Source organism: Psittacula echo, assembly GCF_963264785.1.
Source record: "Psittacula echo genome assembly, chromosome: 6".
Lineage (NCBI taxonomy): Eukaryota > Metazoa > Chordata > Aves > Psittaciformes > Psittacidae > Psittacula > Psittacula echo.
Window position 1 is genome coordinate 16,783,136 of NC_137743.1, and position 18,678 is coordinate 16,801,813.

Below are 18,678 nucleotides of genomic sequence, written 5' to 3' on the forward strand. Positions count from 1 at the left end.
CCATATTGTGTTTCACTTCTGCACCCTGGAGCACCTTGCAGAGCAAAAGAAATACCATCATTTTTATTTCACCAAGTGAGAGTGAAACTAAGGAAAGAGTGTGGAACTAACTTATTCATTACCACACTATCTTATTTTAGCAGAATCCAAGACTAAGCCTTCAGTCAGGCTCCTTCCATTGTCTACTCAAGTGGGATTGCCTGAGTGCTCAGATTATTCCTTTTCTGTGAATAATGAGTAATGCTATTGGAAAAATTCTTACGTCTTAGAAGTAAAATTGTTCACAAATATTTCTTCCTATTTTAAACAGCATTGTGAATGTGTGGGCATTCTCAATGTGTGCATTTCTCATTAGTATCCTAGCACAGGAGCTCGTTTGCAGGCATGTTGCTGTAGCAGAATTTGATGTTTAATTTTGAAGAATTTCTACATAAAGTAAATATTTGATGTGCAGTGACTGGCTTGAATTTACATGTACGTTTGTCCATTCAATGAACCGCCCTGTCCCTTTGCCCTTTGCTCCACCGGACTTCCTGGTTATTAAGTAGGGTAATATTCGCAAAAATTGTATCTCAGGAAGTGGCTGTAGGCATTACTTAGTAAAGAGTATTAAATAGTTAATGTTATGGGTATTCATATTCTTGGTACATTTTGAGGAGGCGAACAGGGAAAGACACTCTCCTGAAGTCTAATAAGGAAATAATTTTCTGTAAATGTGTCTTTTTGTCATGTAAGTAATTAGATGTTGCTGGTCTACCTTGACTTCAGCAAAGCATTTGACACAGTCTCCCACAGCATCCTCATAGCTAAACTGAGGAAGTGTGGTCTGAATGATCAGGTAGTGAGATGGACTGCGAACTGGCTGAAGGACAGAAGCCAGAGAGTTGTAGTCTATGGGGCGGAGTCTAGTTGGAGGCCTGTATCTAGTGGAGTGCCTCAAGGGTCAGTATTGGGACCAGTATTATTTAATATATTCATCAATGATTTAGATGAGGGAATTGAGTGTACTATCAGCAAGTTTGCTGATGACACTAAGCTGGGAGGAGTGGCTGACACGCCAGAAGGCTGTGCTGCCATCCAGCGAGACCTGGACAGGCTGGAGAGTTGGGCAGGGAATAACTTGATGAAATATAACAAGGGAAAGTGTAGAGCCCTGCATCTGGGCAGGAACAACCCCAGGTTCCAGTACAGGTTGGGGAATGACCTGTTAGAGAGTAGTGTAGGGGAGAGGGACCTGGGAGTCCTAGTGGACGGCAGGATGACCATGAGCCAACACTGTGCCCTTGTGGCCAGGAAGGCCAATGGCATCCTGGGGTGTATTAGAAGGGGGGTGGTCAGTAGGTCGAGAGAGGTCCTCCTCCCCCTCTACTCTGCCCTGGTGAGACCGCATCTGGAATATTGTGTCCAGTTCTGGGCCCCTCAGTTCAAGAAGGACAGGGACCTGCTGGAGAGAGTCCAGCGCAGGCCAACTAAGATGATTAAGGGAGTGGAGCATCTCCCTTATGAGGAAAGGCTGAGGGAGCTGGGTCTCTACAGTTTGGAGAAGAGGAGACTGAGGGGTGACCTTATTAGTGTATATAAATATATAAAGGGGGAGTGTCACGAGGATGGAGCCAGGCTCTTCTCAGTGGCAAACAATGATAGGACAAGGGGTAATGGGCACAAACTGGAACACAAGAGGTTCCACTTAAACTTGAGAAGAAACTTTTTCTCAGTGAGGGTGACGGAACACTGGAACAGGCTGCCCAGGGAGGTTGTGGAGTCTCCTTCTCTGGAGGCATTCAAAACCCGCCTGGACACATTCCTGTGTCACCTCATCTAGGTGTTCCTGCTCTGGCAGGGGGATTGGACTAGATGATCTTTTGAGGTCCCTTCCAATCTCTAACATACTGTGATACTGTGATATTGTGATATATGAGATTTGCTCAGTCAGCCCGAGGAGTGTGACCAGTCCACACTAAATCATTTGTAGGGTGTGTACAGGTTTTTATTACTGCATTTGACTTTGTCTCTCTGAGGCAAAGCTGTAGTCTGTGGGTAAGATTTTGGGGTGCCATGATGAGATTTCTTTCTTTTATGCAACTTAGTGAAGAGTCTGGGGTGAATGGGTATGGAAAGAGACAGGGCGATAGTGAAGAGTTGGGGGTGGACTTTCTCTAGCTGTGCAACCTGTCAACAGACCCACCAGCAGTCTGTGCTTCAGATGCGTGCAGCCTCTTCTCTGTACCTCCCCAGTCTCATAGCCAAGCCCTGTATACACTATTACTTTATCCCATTGGTATCAGTAAGTCCCAATGAAGAAATTAGAGAACCACTATGAATTAGACAATTTCTCCTCTTAGCAAAAGTGCTATAAACCTGTTGTCTCTGGCTTGTGTAGGACTGCTTTTGTCATCGTAGCACATTGTTGCTTATCCCAGTGCCTTTAGCTGTTGGTTTATCATAAGCTAATTCAGATGCTTCTAGCTTTCTCTTTTTGAGTATGATAAGTAATTAATGTAAATTAATGTCATAGTTGTTGCTTTTTTCAGCATAGAATGATAATAAAAATTCAGTATAAAGTTAAGCACATTGTAATTTCTCTTACACTTCTGTAAGTCCTCAACAGTGATCTCAGGTTTGACAAATGACACTCCAAAAAATTCCTATACGTATTTATGGATAACTAATTCATGGCCAAAATGGTATCATCAGAGGTTCAGGATATACAGATACTTTGGGATATCATACAATAAAATATGTCTTTTTCAGAAGCATGAGATAAAGCCAATTATGACAGCTTTAGTGAATTAAGCAGTGGAAACAATCTAAGGATGAATGCTTGCTGCATAGCTCAGTTAGTTCTCATTAAAACCTTCATAATAATTTTAAAATTTAGTGTAGAAATGTCCTGTTGTTATTTGCTCTGGTTTTCCTGAGTATTTTTGGTAAGTGGCATTACCTAGATAGAATACTTACTTTTAAAAGGCATTTTTGGCATTTTTAGTGTTAAAATTGCAAATCGTTTCCAAAATATACATGACAATAAAGATAAAATTGTTCAGAAGACTTTATCTGTTTATTTAAGCCTACCAATGACATCATAGACTAATCATGCTTTTCTCCCATATTCATCGTGAGGTCAGTAGATGCTTCTCGTATTCTTTTTAGTTTGCTGATCTGTTTTCTCTCTCACATGTATGTTTCTCCCAGCATGTGGACATATATTAATGTCATGTTTGTTTACATCATTGGGAAAATTATTGTTCTACTTCTCAAAGAGGGAACGCACATGTGCTTAGAGTAAACTGTGTGATAATCTATGTAAATTTTGTGCACAGAAGCTATACTTTGCCCTTTGGGGAAATGCAAATTGGAGCATTTTGTAGTTTGTTTGTTTTTAAATACATGCACTTTTGACTTCAAGGCTCAGGACAGACTCCCTGTTTATTTTCCCATTGCTCATCATTTGTTTTTTCTTGCAAATATCAGTCTTTAATGATTACTTTGCTACTTTGGTAGGAAAAAAATGTTTGATGAGTTAAGTCCTGAGAACATAATGTTTGATGTATTGTATAGCTCTGCTGTAAGGGAATTATCAGCTTGTAAAAGGGTGTATAACACACTCACAACTCAAAGCCATTACAGCGATCTGACAGTCTTCATTCATTTTCTCCCAGTGCCGTCTTGTTTTCTTCTTGTACATTAGTGTCTGTAATATTTTTTAACCCTGCACTAGTGAAACACAGTTAACTGGTTTTCCTTATATGAAGCAAGAAAAACGTACTCATAAAATGTGTTGTTTACTGCACTTGCAATTCTCTGCTGATGCAATTCTTTGTATTAATAAAATTATTTTTATACTCTTTAAGTACCTTTTCAGAGAAATGTTTTAGTGTAAGTTGTCTGATTCTGTTTTAAGTGAAGGAGAAAACCTGGTAGAGGTTGTCTCTTTAAATCAGATCTGCAGTGTTGATGGACCCTCTAGCAGGCATGGTAAGAACCATTCTCACCTCTACAGCAGGGAGCTTGACCATATAGACTCTCACATTCAATCAAAACGTTTTCCCTTTTAATATGCACTGTACCGATCCTATTCCCATGGTTACAGCTCGTGCTTCTTTGATCGCTTCCAGTCTGTTCGAAAAGGAAGGCAGCACACATTTCTTGTACCGGAGTTTAAAACATCATGAAAGCAACCCTGTTGTGATTTGCATTTTAAATGTTTCTTTTTTTTTCTCATTGTACAGAATGCTGTAGCAGTAGCTTCAGTTCATTTGCCACAGTCTGTCTTCTCTCCGTCTTCAGCCTGGCAATCTGTTGATAACTCCACTTGCAAGCTACAGTTTATTGTCTTTCGGAATGGAAAACTCTTTCCTAGCACAGGAAACTCATCAAATCTTGCTGATGATGGGAAACGTAGGACGGTTGCCACACCAGCTGTTTTTGCTAAAATAGGTGAGGAGCTGTTATGCATTATTTCCTTTAATCTAAAAGCTATGGTATACTTGCTTATGTAGAGAATAGAGGAGCAGAGTATACAGTGTGCAGAGAGGCTGGAAACAGTCTCTTTCTTCAATACAAATGTTTGCAATCTGAATGATTTTATTTAGACTATCCTGCAAATAAAGAAATGTACTTGCAGAATGACTAGAATGAAAATTTTGGACTACTGTTTCTTGACAGTGTTGTTACGGAGGTTGTTTCTTAAAGCATGGTGCTATAGGAAAGAACCTTTTTTACACTTCACAATGAAAATTGCAGTGTTAACATCCTAGACACTGATAAAAATGAGGCTTTTGGAGGGGGAGTAGTGCCCTGTTGCATGTATTAATACTCACCAGAATACTTTCTGATACGATGGATGTAAAACAGGTTTTGTTAGAAGCTTTTGTCTAAATGTGATATATTGTGTGCTAGTGAGTCATGTTTATTAATTATTCACCCAGGCAATTTTACTAATTTTATTTTCTACTGAATAGTGCCCTCATTTCTACTAACATTTTAAAAATGGTTTAATGTGACTTTCAAAGTGCAGAATTGTCTCAGCTATTAATCATAGCATGAAACTGAGCTGTTTCTGCAGTTACATGGGCAATAGTATAACACTGGTCACAACAGAAGTACCTGAACCACCACAAAAAAAAAATCTGCTTTGTTAAGAATGATTAGATTATTTGGACACATTGTGGTATTGAAATGCTCAGATTTATTTATACTACTGCAAACTTTTCCGAATGTGAGCACTACCTTTGATTCTGACCATTAAGCATGTATGCCTATTGCTTTTTTTCCCCTATAGTTTAGTGTATCTGATCTCTTTACACAGCACTCATCAATAAAGGGTTTTCTGCTCCATCTCTGATTCAGTTTGTTGCTTTTGCAGATGGGTGCAGTTTTGGAAACCTCACCAGCCCTCTTACTATAGGGTTGAGGCACTTTGCACGGGGTATAGACCCCATTGCAGCCTTCTGGGATTTTGACCTTCTAGATGGACATGGAGGCTGGTGGGGAGAAGGGTGCCACATAATTAGTTCTACAGGCAATATTACCACCATTCAGAGTACGCACTTCAGTAACTTTGCAGTGCTAATGGTAAGTATATGACTTAGCAAATATACATGTATTTCTCTACCTCTCTTCTCCCTCCCTTCCCCTCCCTCCCTTCCTCCTTTCTTCTCTCCTTCCCTCCTCCTCTCTCTCTCTCTCTTGCCATGCATATATGTTCTTTTTATGTGCATCTCTCATTCTTACTTGTCAGTAACTGACCTTCTGGTTTCTATAATGTTTAGTATAACAGTCAAAGAAAGTAAGTTATTTAACTGCTAGTAAGTTAATAAATCTGCTGGTCAGTTTTAATATCCAGAGACAAGCCTAATCAGAAATGACGTTAAATTCAGTCTTACAACTGAAAGTTCCATCAAGGAAAGATTAGTGCATAATGGTTATAAATTATAGGACAGGGTTTAAAAATGCATATTCCTGTGTGGTTTTACATCAGCACATCTCAGAGGCTGGTCTGCTTTTGTTCCTGCCCTGCACTGTGTTGATCATACTAATTAGTTGCAGGCATACCGCAATGTTGAATCATTTAATAAATGGAGAGGAATAACATTTTCTGCTCTTTTAAGTAAGGGCAGTGCTGTCCTTGTTGATCCTGTAGGAGTTTTAGTTTGTATACCAGTGCTGCTTGCCTTCTTACCAAATTGCTGTTCATGGAGAAAAAAATTTCTGTGCAGTGCTAACACATCAGCCTGCTTTGGTCTGTTCTCAGTCACACTTACAGATCCCATTGCAGTTATTTAACTATCCTGCTTAACAGAAAGTTACCTTCAAGAAAGCAAAAATATGTGTGCAATAGCAACCTATAATTATTCAGGGAATGAAGGAAATCAAACGAAAAATTAGAGCTTTCTAAGATACATAAGTGAGAAAATGTTTGCACCATTAAAAATATTTATTATAAACCAGTTGTAAAAAAAAATAGCCAGATGTGTGCTGTTAATACCAGATTGACCCTGAATGCTGGTGCATGATTGCACTGTAGCTGCTGCTTGTGTACATTACAGAAATGTTTATAGTTGGGTAAATAATGCATTGTGTGTATGTGTAAGGGACAGCAAACATAGGAGACAGGAATTGCGAGGACGTGTGCAGAGAATACCAATCTGCTGCTGTCAGATGGAGCCCAGATGGCAGCCAATCATAGCACAAGACTGTGGCACCCAGGAGTTAAATGCAGATATTATCGTCCACTTCCTAAGAACTGATTTCGCTCACAGTTACTGGAACATTTTTTTCACCCATTCCAGAACTGGTCAGAATTTAAAAGCTGTTTCTAAGATTTGACAACATCAAATACACCTCATTTCCTACAGCTTCAATGAGTTTCGTTTTTTCCCCCAGCCACTTGTTTTCCCAAATATGAAACATAATCTTGCTTTGAGAATGTTTTTCTAAATTCATTAAAGAAAGTACCTGTTGACTTTGCAGGTGCCACACCCAAAATGTCTTCCTCCTCCTTCAACTGCTTGGGTTTAGCCTGTTCTTCCGAAACTTTGAGTAGTTAGTATATGTTAACTAATTGTTTGCAAACAGCTACTTTCATTTTGGTTGCAAAAACTGTATACTGACACAATGGCTACAATTAATTTTTGATTTGTAAAGCCAAATGCAAGTTTCTCTCTGATAAGATGTAGCAGATTAGTTTTTCTATAACCGTAAAGGCAACTGAGGCAGGTTTTAATGTGCCTTTTATGACTAGTATGTAATTTTAGTTGAGATTTTGTGGAGTTTTTTGTTATAGTAATTAAACTTTGCTTTTTTTCTTGTGTGCATCTTTCATTTTTATCTGTTCAAGACAAGAAAATCTTAGACTCGCCCTTGCTTTACAGTTGATATGGTAGCAAAAAATGGGATATGTTCCTTAGCTCATGTTTCACAGTCACTTATAAGAAAAAAGATGCCTGACCCTAAGTAATATTTTTTATATATATATATATATGCACACACATGCAAATATGTCTTACAACGGCTGTCTTTCTAAACAGCTATTGGAAAACTTTTGTAGCTTCATTATATGTGACCATTTTCATTCAAGTGTTATTTCTTAATGAGTGTTTCGTGGCATAAAGTCAAGGATTGTTTCATTTGATAGAGACTGTGTTTTTCTGGCAGTTCAATTCTCACACCAGAAATGAAAAATATTTCCTTGTTCTACTTAGCTATTAATTTATAATGTGAACAATATAAAGTACCTATGTATGTCTTCTTAATTGACACCTGGGTGCCTAATATACTTTAAAATACTAACAAACTGATAGCAAATTCAAAATAGCTACCATATGGTATGTAGCCAATGAAAATAGCTACAGTATCGTAATACATGTTATTAATCTATAATTCTCTAATCTATCAACCTATAAAAATTCATAATTGATTATTATGTTCTGGAGTAACAGCAGAATACTCAAGTAGCATCAGTAAACTAAACAGCAGCAATAAAGCTTTACATTACCATCAGAATAATGAATATCCTGCTGTGGAACAAGATTAAATAGAAGCCTCAGTTAATCTAAATGACCATTTTTGTAGCTAGCACAGCACATATTCTGATCTGTCACCTTTTTAAATAGTATGACAAAGTTCCCTGATTGCTTTTATAGAAGTTGTTTCTACCTGTCTACTGTAAAAGGGTTAAAATTAAAGTTTCGTACAGTCCTTTTTTAGAAAGGCAGCAATCAAGGATTTATCAGCTACAATTGATAATTAATAAGCATGAGCATTCTTCAAGTGAGAGGATTCATGTTGAGTCATTTGATTTCTTTCTGTGACAGTTGTTAAGTGATGTCAATGAGAGAGACAGTACAGTTTGGAAGTTGAGTTGGAAAGGAGGTACAATCTCCTTCCCTCACCGCACTTTCACGCTTTCACTCTGCTCTGGGTTGGGCCAGTGGATAGAAGTAAAATAGTAATGTCAAACATAACAGAGTATTATTTATTTCTGATCAGCTTTTGAATGTTATGTCCTAGGGGTAATAGGAAAATACAGTGAACTAAATTCCCTAGCTATTTTCCTGCCTTTCTCTTTATACGCTATGTGTTTGAACCAGTCCCCAATTTTGTCTTTTCTTCCATTACTTGTAGGAGGAAGAGACGGTCGTACTTCAGTTTCTTTTGGAGATCACTTTAGGGTCTTGAACTATGAACCCTGCAGTATGATTTTCTGATTTAGAATAAAATTATGAACTTACAGATTCTGAAGAATCAGTATATCTGATTATAAGTATTTACTCTATAAACACTATGTATTTGTGTTCTTTTGTGAACTGAACTGTCTATCAGTATTCTAATTTTTCAGGTCAATATTTGTGTATGTTATGACCACTCTAGTGTCCCATGGCCATAGTGTATCTAGTAAAAACTCTTCAGGAGATAACAAAAAATATCTAACAGGAACATTGAATTTCAAAATTTGCTAAATATGTTTTGGCATACATTGTCCTTTGTTCTTTCTTTAATGTTTCTTAGACCAGAGTGGCAATTCAATAGTCATGGATATTACTGTAATTGTATACAGCATTTCTTTTTCCCCCTCAGACTGCTTTGTCAATAGCAATTTCCTCAAATCTGCCAAATAAACACTAGTAAAATTCTTAACTCTAACTATGCTAATTCTCAATTAGCATAAAATGGATTAATAAATACTGTTAGAATGTTTTATTGTAATCCTGAAGAAGACTTAAACTAACATAAAGTCAGAAACAACTCATTTCATGTTTTGTCACAATATCTCCTTATTCCAAACAACATAGGTGGCTTCGTTGGAATTTTTTTTCTTTGTGAGTATATGTAGTTGTTATTTGCAAAAGCAGCATACAGTCAGTCAATGGCTACTTGAGATAATTAGGCTGAGGAGATTGAGCTGACAAAACCAGAGTAAATTCCTTCCCGAAACTATTCTGGAAGCAATCTGTGGAAAATTGTGTGAATGAGAAATTGAGAGGCAAGATACTAGGAACAGATCATGCTAAGGTTTTTTCCCTCGTTTTACAAGTATTCACTAAATCTTCTAAGTCTTTTTTATCAATACTTTCAGTGTGACTGGAGACAATTGCAAGATTTCTTAGGCATATTCATGAAGTTCAATTCTTGAAAAACAATCTTCTAAACTTCTATGTTTCAGGTCTTCTCCAAATTAAAATATCTGTCTAAGCCTTTTGAAAAGTTAATTCATGAGTCAGGGAAGTGTTACAGAGATGTCATTGAAAAGGTTGACATAATTACAGTATTTGATGTTTTCCCAATAGAGAACACACAGTTTGCTTGTAACAGGCTGTGGAAGTATGGTTCAGTACTCTGAAAAATCAGACTTCTTATCAAGAGAGGTTTAAGAATGAACTTTTCAATTTTTTTTTCTGTGTAAACACCTATTTTTATACCTACAGAATAGACCTTAGCAGAGTTTAAGCACCAAGGACTATGAAAGAGATCCAGAAAGTTTTCGTGCTATCTGGGAAGTTGACATGTGGTGTAGTGGGAACTTCAAAATTCCCTGGAATTAGATTCCTCTGCATGTGCATGCATAGATGTTTCCCAGTGTGAAGAGCTAGATTTCTAAGCTCTGCTGTCACTTAGAGGCCTGCAAGGAGGCATATAGTCTTCACCCAAGTCCTCAGCTGCCATGTACTGCTCACCTAACAGAGAATGCTTACCCCATATAGATAATAGTGAGCCCAGCTTCCCAGAAGATTCCAGCTTCTCAGGTTGCTTTTTCATATTTCTTTCTATTTGCTCTTTCTTTCTGAATGGTTCTTGCATTCTTTGTGGTGCAGCTTCAACCAGAGGGTAAAGGGATCCAGACTATAAAGGAGCTCAGTAAAATGGACCAACTCTTGGGAGATGGGAGATGAATCTAGGTCTTCAGCCATCTTACTGTCTTGGTGACTTCTACAGGGCTCCTTCCAATTCATCTGTACCTTTCTTGTACTGGAGCCCCCCACACTGAACGCTAGTCAACATTTGGTCTCACAAGTAGTGAATAGAAGGGAATAATCTCTTCCTTCACCCTGCTGCCTGCACTCTTGTTAGTACGGCCTTAATACATGGTTCACCTTATGTGCCACAAGGGCTCACCACTGCCTTGCTTTCAATTTGTTGTCTACTGGGACCCTCTGATCCTTTTCTGCAAAGCTTTTATCCAGTCAGTTGTCCCCTAGCCAGTATTGCTGTTGGAATTACTCTGTCCCAGAGGCAGGAAACTTTTTATTTCTCTTCATTGAAGTTCATGAGGTTCCTGTGAACCCATTCCTCCAGCCTGTTCAGCCAGTTGAGATCATGCCAAATAGCAGTCCTTCTCCCCAGCACATAAACTGCTTCATTCAATGTCGTTGCAGTGTTTTTGGCTCTCCATAGAGACCCAGCTCTACAGATAATTTTCATATTCTGGTGCTCCTAAACATCTTAATATTTGGCATGTAATATGTAATTTTTGATTGTTTGTTTAACTACTAGTAATCTAAAATCTAAATACAAATATGAACCTAAATGTTACCATACCCAATTGTTCAAATGCCCTTGTACACTCTAAGTGTCTGTGGTGCTTGGATATTGCAATTATGCTGCTTTGTGTAGAGCATTTAAAAAATAACTTGATTTTCAGTATGTTGTCTTCCCTGGAGGATTACTCAGAGAAGGTTGGCAGATCAATAATATTTCATTATCATCAAAAAACAAACAAAATATATTTATTATATATCTATAATGAAATAAATTTTCAATATATGAAACTCTGAAAAAGCACATTCTACATTGGCAGTAATGCATTATTATACTCAAAAATTTCACCACTTATTTACTGAACAAGATTAGAAAGAGATAATAATAAAAAATGATTATTTTAAATTGAATTAGCTATAAGATGCTGATTGTTCTTGATTCTTCTGCAGGCTATATTTCTATAGAACATACAGTATTTCTTTTTATTCTGTATTCTGATATTCAAACATAGTGATTGGTTGATTCTTGCATTTATACTGTTAAAAGCTAGCTCCTTAATACACTGAATTATGCTACCCCGAGTAAAATTGTTTTCATTTGTTGCTTTGTAAGTGTGCAGCTTCACTGTGTTTTCTTTTTCACAACTTTGTTAATTTTCAGAGGTTTGTTTGGTGGTTTGATTTTTTTTTGTCCCCAGAAATATCCAAGATATTTATTTCTCTAAATAATTGCACTGTTACTACTATATTAGTTTCAGTAACAGATTTTTTAATGCATAGAAATTCAGCAGGTGTGTACGTAAAATTATGGCAAAGTATACTATTGGTATACCAAAGTATGACTATATTAGTAACAGCTAGAAGTAAATATTTTATCATTTTCAACAGAGTATTTCTATTTAACTTGCCTAGTATTTACATTACTACTCTAGTAATATGAGCCAAAGCTGTACTGAACATTTCTGGTAGATACTAGTCTTCCTTGATAAATTCACTCTGTAAAAGAATTAATGGGAAGTTGATACAGATAAAAAAATGAAAGAGATGGTCAAAAATAGGTGTTTGAGTAGAGATTCAGTTGCAGTTTTGAGCCAGTAGTCTTTTAAAGAATTATTTGAAATTTTTAAATTCAGTATATCCTGAATGTATATTCATGCACACTAGAAAGATGAAAAAAAAAAAATGACAGAGGTCTTTTCTATTCTGCTTGTGGCTTAGGAGTAGCGAAAGATACTAGGAGACATCATAAGAGTATCTCTGTGATGAGTGACTACTCATACCACTGACTTTGAGTCTTGGTCAGCTGGTCAGGGCTAAATAGGACTTGTGTGGGGAGCAGGTGGTGACTGGACAGAATTAACTGAGGTACACACACAAGCTGAGGAAGTACTTGAAGAGAAATGGCATGTGATGACGTACATTCACCATCTTGTTCTTACATTATTTGTTCATTTTTATGATCTTCTTTATGTATGTTGTAAGCTGCTCTGTTTTAGAACTGACATTAATATACATCTGGAGAAACTGGTACAATCAATCTTAGGAACTGTAAAGCTAGTATGAAGAAAAATAATGACTACTACGGTGTCTGTTACTTGTAAGGACACTTCTGGAAGGTAATCAGAACAGTACCTTTCCCCCTGACATAATAATTGCATATACTCATGAACATCTACTGCTTGTACAAGTTCATATACGTAAATAACGGTGCTGGAAATCAGGTCTCTGTGTGCAAGTTTGACTAAAAAATATATTATTATTAAAGACCCAGTCTTCAAAGGCAAAAATTCACCTCAGTGAAACAGGGCATTGAATCTTCTTTCAGGAGAACCTAAAAATGACAAATAAGAAAAATTTCTTTCAAATACATGCCAGCATTTTCAGTGTTAGAGTTTGCTGGATTGTCATATTCTGTACTTTCTCAGATTTAAACTTTTTCTGTGCTGGGATGTGTGTTCGGTTTTGCCACTGTACATGGAAACTGGCAAGGAGATGAAACTTTGCACTCAAGTGATCGTTTATCTGTCTAATTTATAGTATTTGCTTGCAGACATATAGTGCCACAAACAGATGTGGCTTAATGTATTACAGTGAACCTGTAATATTTGGTATAATTCACATAATCTGAAAATACACTGTTTTCTGTAAAGGGCTCCTTTTGCTTTCTGTCCATCACACCTGCATATTTAGCTCTCCTATTATTTTCTTACTTGTGAGATCCAGTAGTTTAAAATGGAATTTGATGTGGTTAATTTTACAACAATATCAATAGTTTTTATTTATGTTTTTTGTGAACAATTGTGTCAGTAGGCACTATCAGGTCCAAAAGGAATGCATGTATCTTTACTCTGCTGTTAATATAGCTGTCAAGCCGCTTTTGATTTGACATAGGGAGTCGACTATTTGCAACTAAGTGTGAAGGTCACTGGGTCAGAGGAGATATATCGACTGGGAATTATTTTTTAATAGAGAAGTGAGTCAGTCAGTATTTTGGATGTATTCTCATGTCTTTTGTTTCTTTGGGTGGTTCTTCTGCAGCTGTGTATGTGCCATTTAAAGACCTTTATGGTAATTTGATATTTTGCACTTGCTATCCTAATAAAATACGCACGTAAAGTTCGTGTTATCAGAAGGAACAGATAGTGCTAATGCCTGGAAAATGTAACATTCTATGTATTTTTTCAGACCTTTTTTTAATTAGGATGTGTCTGCTTGTACAAAACAGTTAATTCTGTCTTGCAAAGTGTGTGCAGATGATGAAAGAGCAGTCTAATGTTATTTTAAATTCATGAACTATGTCTACAGAAAAAGTTCATAATTTTATTTTCCTGCCCTTGAAAGGGAACAGCTAGAAATGACAGGACATATTGAAACGAAGTCTCAGAGTTTCACACATGCCCAATAATGTTAAATAATTTTGCTTTCTCAATAGGATTTTAAGACAGTGCTGTCTTTCCCCCAGTACCCAGGGGAGTTTCTGCACCCTGTGGTATATGCATGTACTGCAGTTATGTTATTGTGCCTGTTTGCTTCCATTATCACCTACATTGTCCATCACAGGTAAGAATTCAATTTTAAGTACTTGTATTACTGTTGGATAGTAATATCAGCAATCTGGTTTACACCAGAGAAATAAAAAATAAGGTTATGTCAACCTTTCTGAAGCTGTTCCTAAGCTATATCTTTCCTGAGATGTACGTCTAAATGCTCTATACGCTGTTCCTAGGATTTCTAACTTGATGATTCAGTATAAAACCTCAAGCATCATCAAATTGCTTTCTGGCAAATTCCAGTTAAGCAGCACTTTGGTCAGCTACCTTAGCAGTGTTGACTTCTAAAACCAAGTATGGTTGAATGACTGGGAGCTGTCATTGGATAAAATAAACTTTCTTGGACTTCTAAATCTTCTTGGGTTTAGAAAACTTGTGTTTTCCTTTATATGAAAGACTTACATAAATGCTATTTTAACTACATACTTCTGTTAAAGACCATTAGCAATTTAAAAAAGTAAGAATGTGTTGTACTGTAGAAGCTGCTAAATATTAATTAAGTGAACTTAATGCAATGACTTCTGATCTTCAGCTTCTGTTTAATTCTTTAGAGATGTCTTGTTAAAGTTCTGCGTATCTGAAGCTATGGAATAAGCCTTTTGCTTTTATTACCCTAAATGCTTGATCTGATGGAGGAAGCTTTGTCAGTAAACCCTTGCCAGTAGACTCTACGGTTTCCACCACTGATTTTACCTTTTTAACATTTGTTTCAGAGCTATATAAATAAGACTCTGCCCTGTATATAGATTGCTAAGTAGGTATTCAAGAATCAGAGAACTTAATTCTATGGTATTAAGCATTTTTTTCAAAATCACAATTTTCATAATAAATATGTTGTGTTTTAATTTTAAAATGTGATTTCTCAACAGCACAATCAGAATAAGTAGAAAAGGATGGCACATGCTTCTCAACTTTTGTTTCCATACTGCTCTTACATTTGCTGTTTTTGCTGGTGGAATTAATCGCATTAAATATCCAATTATATGTCAAGCTGTAAGTATCTGCCTTAGTAATTCTTTCTGATAGAATGAAAAGCTGAAACTGTGTCTTTTAACATAATATTGATTGTTTTCTTTCTTTTTATATGGATCTTAAGATTTTCAGAATAAGTCATCATTTTACGTAAAATTTTTAAAAAAATGCCAGTACTGGAAGTGTTCAGTGTTTGGTTGTCACCTGAGTTTCTGTGAGAGGCTGACCAACACATTAGTTCTCTGCAGCTCAGATTTCCTTATTTTAAAAAATTCCCTGAATACTATATTTCTCTGTTCTACAGGATAGTTGGAAACTATGATTCCCAAATATTTGTGTCCTTTCTGATCTTTGGATTGAATGTTTATAGTACGATTATGTCTTTTAATTGTAACTCAAGCTAATGAGAGAAAGCTGACCAGGATATTTGTGATGTATGAACCCCTCATTGTACTGGACTATTTCACATCTCTTGCTTCATCCTTTCTTTGGACACAGTGCTGTGAGATGCACAGAGAGGGCATGACTTCAGCTGCTCCCAATACAGAGGCTGAGTCTGTACAGTGTGTAAAGAGAGTAATTTCAGTCGTCTTCTGTAATGCCTCATAAGGGCTTGTTGCAATTTGTTTGTCTTAAATATTTCTTCCTCTCAGATTTTGTAGAAGTGCTCCAGATCTCATGAACATTGTTGGTATTTACCTGTAGTAAAGTACTTTATTAAGCCAACATTCTCCAGATATTTTGCCTGTCACTAATCTGGCTCTTCTGATTGGCTTGAATGGGTGTAAACAGCAAAATTTGCCAGCCAACAGCAGAGTCACTGCAAAACTTGCACACTAAGTGTAAGGGTTCTCACTCTGATTTTCAGTGGGATGCTTTGGAAGCCTTTTGTGTATACTTGTACATGACCATCAACAAACAGCATGTGTAGATCTATAACCACCTGTAATGTTCTATGTGCAAAATCTACCCATGTATATTACATGGTATTCATTTAAATGACACAGTTGTCTACTAGATTATTCTGAGATGAGTATCTCATTATATCTAATGTATTGTGTCATAATTGATCTGTGAGTTCTAGCAAATTGAAGTATCACTTACTGTTGTCTTTACCTGCAAGTGAAGGTAGCAGATTAGTTTGTATGGCAGCCATGGCTGTGTAATTACATGATCATGAATGACCATCTGTTGTTACAGTGATGGTTTGGTTATTTACTTCGTAGATTGTGTGGTAACAATGCAGTATTAATAGTGATAATGAAGAAATGATTGAGATAAATGAGTTATTAATAATCTGTTATGAGTAATACATAAACTACAGGGGTATCTTCATAAAATACATTATCAGTGACAGCTGTTTCTTGCTATGGTATAGGGCTAGATACTGAGCTGCTGAGAAATGTGCACTTAAACTGAACGGATCCATTCACACGTGCCTTCTAATCAGTTTCATGAAGTTATTTATTTATCTGACACCATGCTACAACAACAGATAATATCAGCAGTTAAAATATAGAAAAGATGCAGACACAGAAGTCTTACCACAGTCCTTTGGTCCCTGGTAGAAATTGTCTGATGTAACTAGGTAGGGCTAATGGATGCAACAGTCCAGACAATATAAGACAAGGCTCCTGTGGCTAGTAACTGAGGCTAAACAAATACTCACTCCCACTGCATCCCACCACAGACCCTTTGTTGCTTAACGACAGCAATAATTTTCAGAATTCTGTGAGTCCCAGTGCCTGTCTCCTCCTGGGATAATCCTGAGAGGATTGCTCTGTAAATTAATAATCAGAGTGCCAAAGCTAGGAGGTATAGAGGTTGACTTATTAGTGGTTTTCTGAGAAGCTTAAGCATTTAAACATACAGACAGCCTCACTTGTGTATGTGCCATGCCATCTTTATGATTTATGAAGAAAACTGATGATAGAATGCTGCTGTGGAAAAGTTGATTGCTTCTTCAGTTTTCCTGTGTGAATGAGGTTATATCTACAGACTGTTTAGATTACCCATGAATCTGATTCTTGGTGTCACTGAATGCTGGCTGTTGTAGAATCCACAGTCTTGAGTTTATGACAAAATTTTTCATACGAGGCAAAGGCTATGTTACAAACAGCAGAATGGAATTAATCAGAGCCAGTACACTAGTCAGAAAGGTGCTTGAGCTAGCCAGTGGATGATGTAGTCAGCCACTTCCATCTCCTAGAGTTAGGGTCTCAGTTTATTTTCCTTCAAAAAGCAGAAGGAGGCGTATTGATTTCATGTAGGGAATGAGATGGAAGGAGGCACAACTTAGCTGGATCATTCCGCATGTATGGGGGGCATTGATTCTGTACCCTCAGTCTGAAATATTTCAGTCTTGTGGCCCCTGCTTTCCAGGAGAGCATGATAGCCATGAGGCTATGGATGCTAGGAATTAAATCATCAGTTCAACATGTTGAAGCATGAAGAATAATAGGCTTAGGGGCACAAGATTCAGGAGACACAAAAGCTAGGGAGTGAGCCAGAATCATAATTTTTCATCCTAGTGGCCAGTCACTGAGTGGAATGATCACTTCAAGCACATCTCCAAGAACCTCCTATACAATTTATCAAATGGAAGCTTCCATATAAAATTTGGCAAGGCTCAGATATTCCTTCTCTCCCATGAGTGTCATATGTGAAGCTGCTTATAAATTCATTTCTGTCAGTCAGTAAGTCTTCAGAAAGAAAACTGAAGCCCATTCCATGCTAGCCAGCAGCCTAGAAGCTAGAATACTAACACTGGATTTCCAAGGTTTGGGTATGAATCCTGTTACACTAAGGAGGTCCTAGAGCTATGCGCCGCATCTCAGGTAGGAGAATTATATATAGAAATGCTATATCTGTAATGCTATATATTGTATATAGAATGCTATATATATGCATATATAGCATTATCATAGGAAGAGGAGTAAAAGAGCAGTTCTTTCTGTTTGAGCTATTGTGGTTGGTTTTTTTTTAAAGAATGGGTGTAAAATTTATATACTGTGATTAAGTTAAGTTTGCCAGTTAGGGTTAGGGTTAGGTTAGCGTGTCTGAAGTGAAGAATGCTATTTAAGATTTGCATTGCTCATCTCTGCTGAGACAGGAGCAGAGCTAACCGTATGCACAAACAAGCAAGACATCAGATTGCTGGAAACTTTACTAGAAGCAACCAATGACAGCTAAAGACTTTGCATGCTACTGAGTTAGATGCACATGCTCATATTGTCTTTCCTGGTCTCAGGTACCTGATTTGTGGGTCTCAGGTTCCAAATTTTCTATCTGTGAAGAGAGCACGGGGTTCTTCTAAGGCTAAATGTTTTAAGATCATGAAATATTCACCTCCAGTGGTGTTACAGACTACAAAGAAATTTCTGAATCCCTTCATCTCACTGAGAAGGATCACTTTCTGTGCAGGATTAATAGTTTAATCAGAATGACAGTGAATATCCATATCCTCTTTCAAACAGAACTGGCTGAGGAAGGACAATGTTATCTGAAATATGATTACAATTGAAAAAAAAAAAAATAATTAAAAACTAGAGTAAACCAAAGAAAATTTTGTGCAAGTTAAAGCTGAGCAAGAGAGCTTTTTGTGCTAAAATGCTTTGCATAAATGGTTGTTCTGGTCATTACCATGGTAACTGCATGGTGTGGAACTTAAGTTACCTCTA

The 18,678-nt window shown here is 37.1% G+C and overlaps 1 protein-coding gene across 1 annotated transcript in view; it reads left to right on the plus strand.

The window, feature by feature from the left end:
- Nucleotides 1-18,678, plus strand: part of LOC308222796 (adhesion G protein-coupled receptor A3-like) — a gene marked incomplete at both ends in the record, with an annotated part of 288,746 nt that overhangs the window by 234,590 nt on the left and 35,478 nt on the right. Inside the window, 4 exons of the mRNA XM_080621161.1 lie at nucleotides 4,230-4,437; nucleotides 5,366-5,574; nucleotides 13,909-14,036; nucleotides 14,896-15,019. Of these exons, the coding sequence (XP_080477287.1) occupies nucleotides 4,230-4,437; nucleotides 5,366-5,574; nucleotides 13,909-14,036; nucleotides 14,896-15,019 (669 nt within the window). The remainder of the gene's footprint in view (nucleotides 1-4,229; nucleotides 4,438-5,365; nucleotides 5,575-13,908; nucleotides 14,037-14,895; nucleotides 15,020-18,678) is intronic.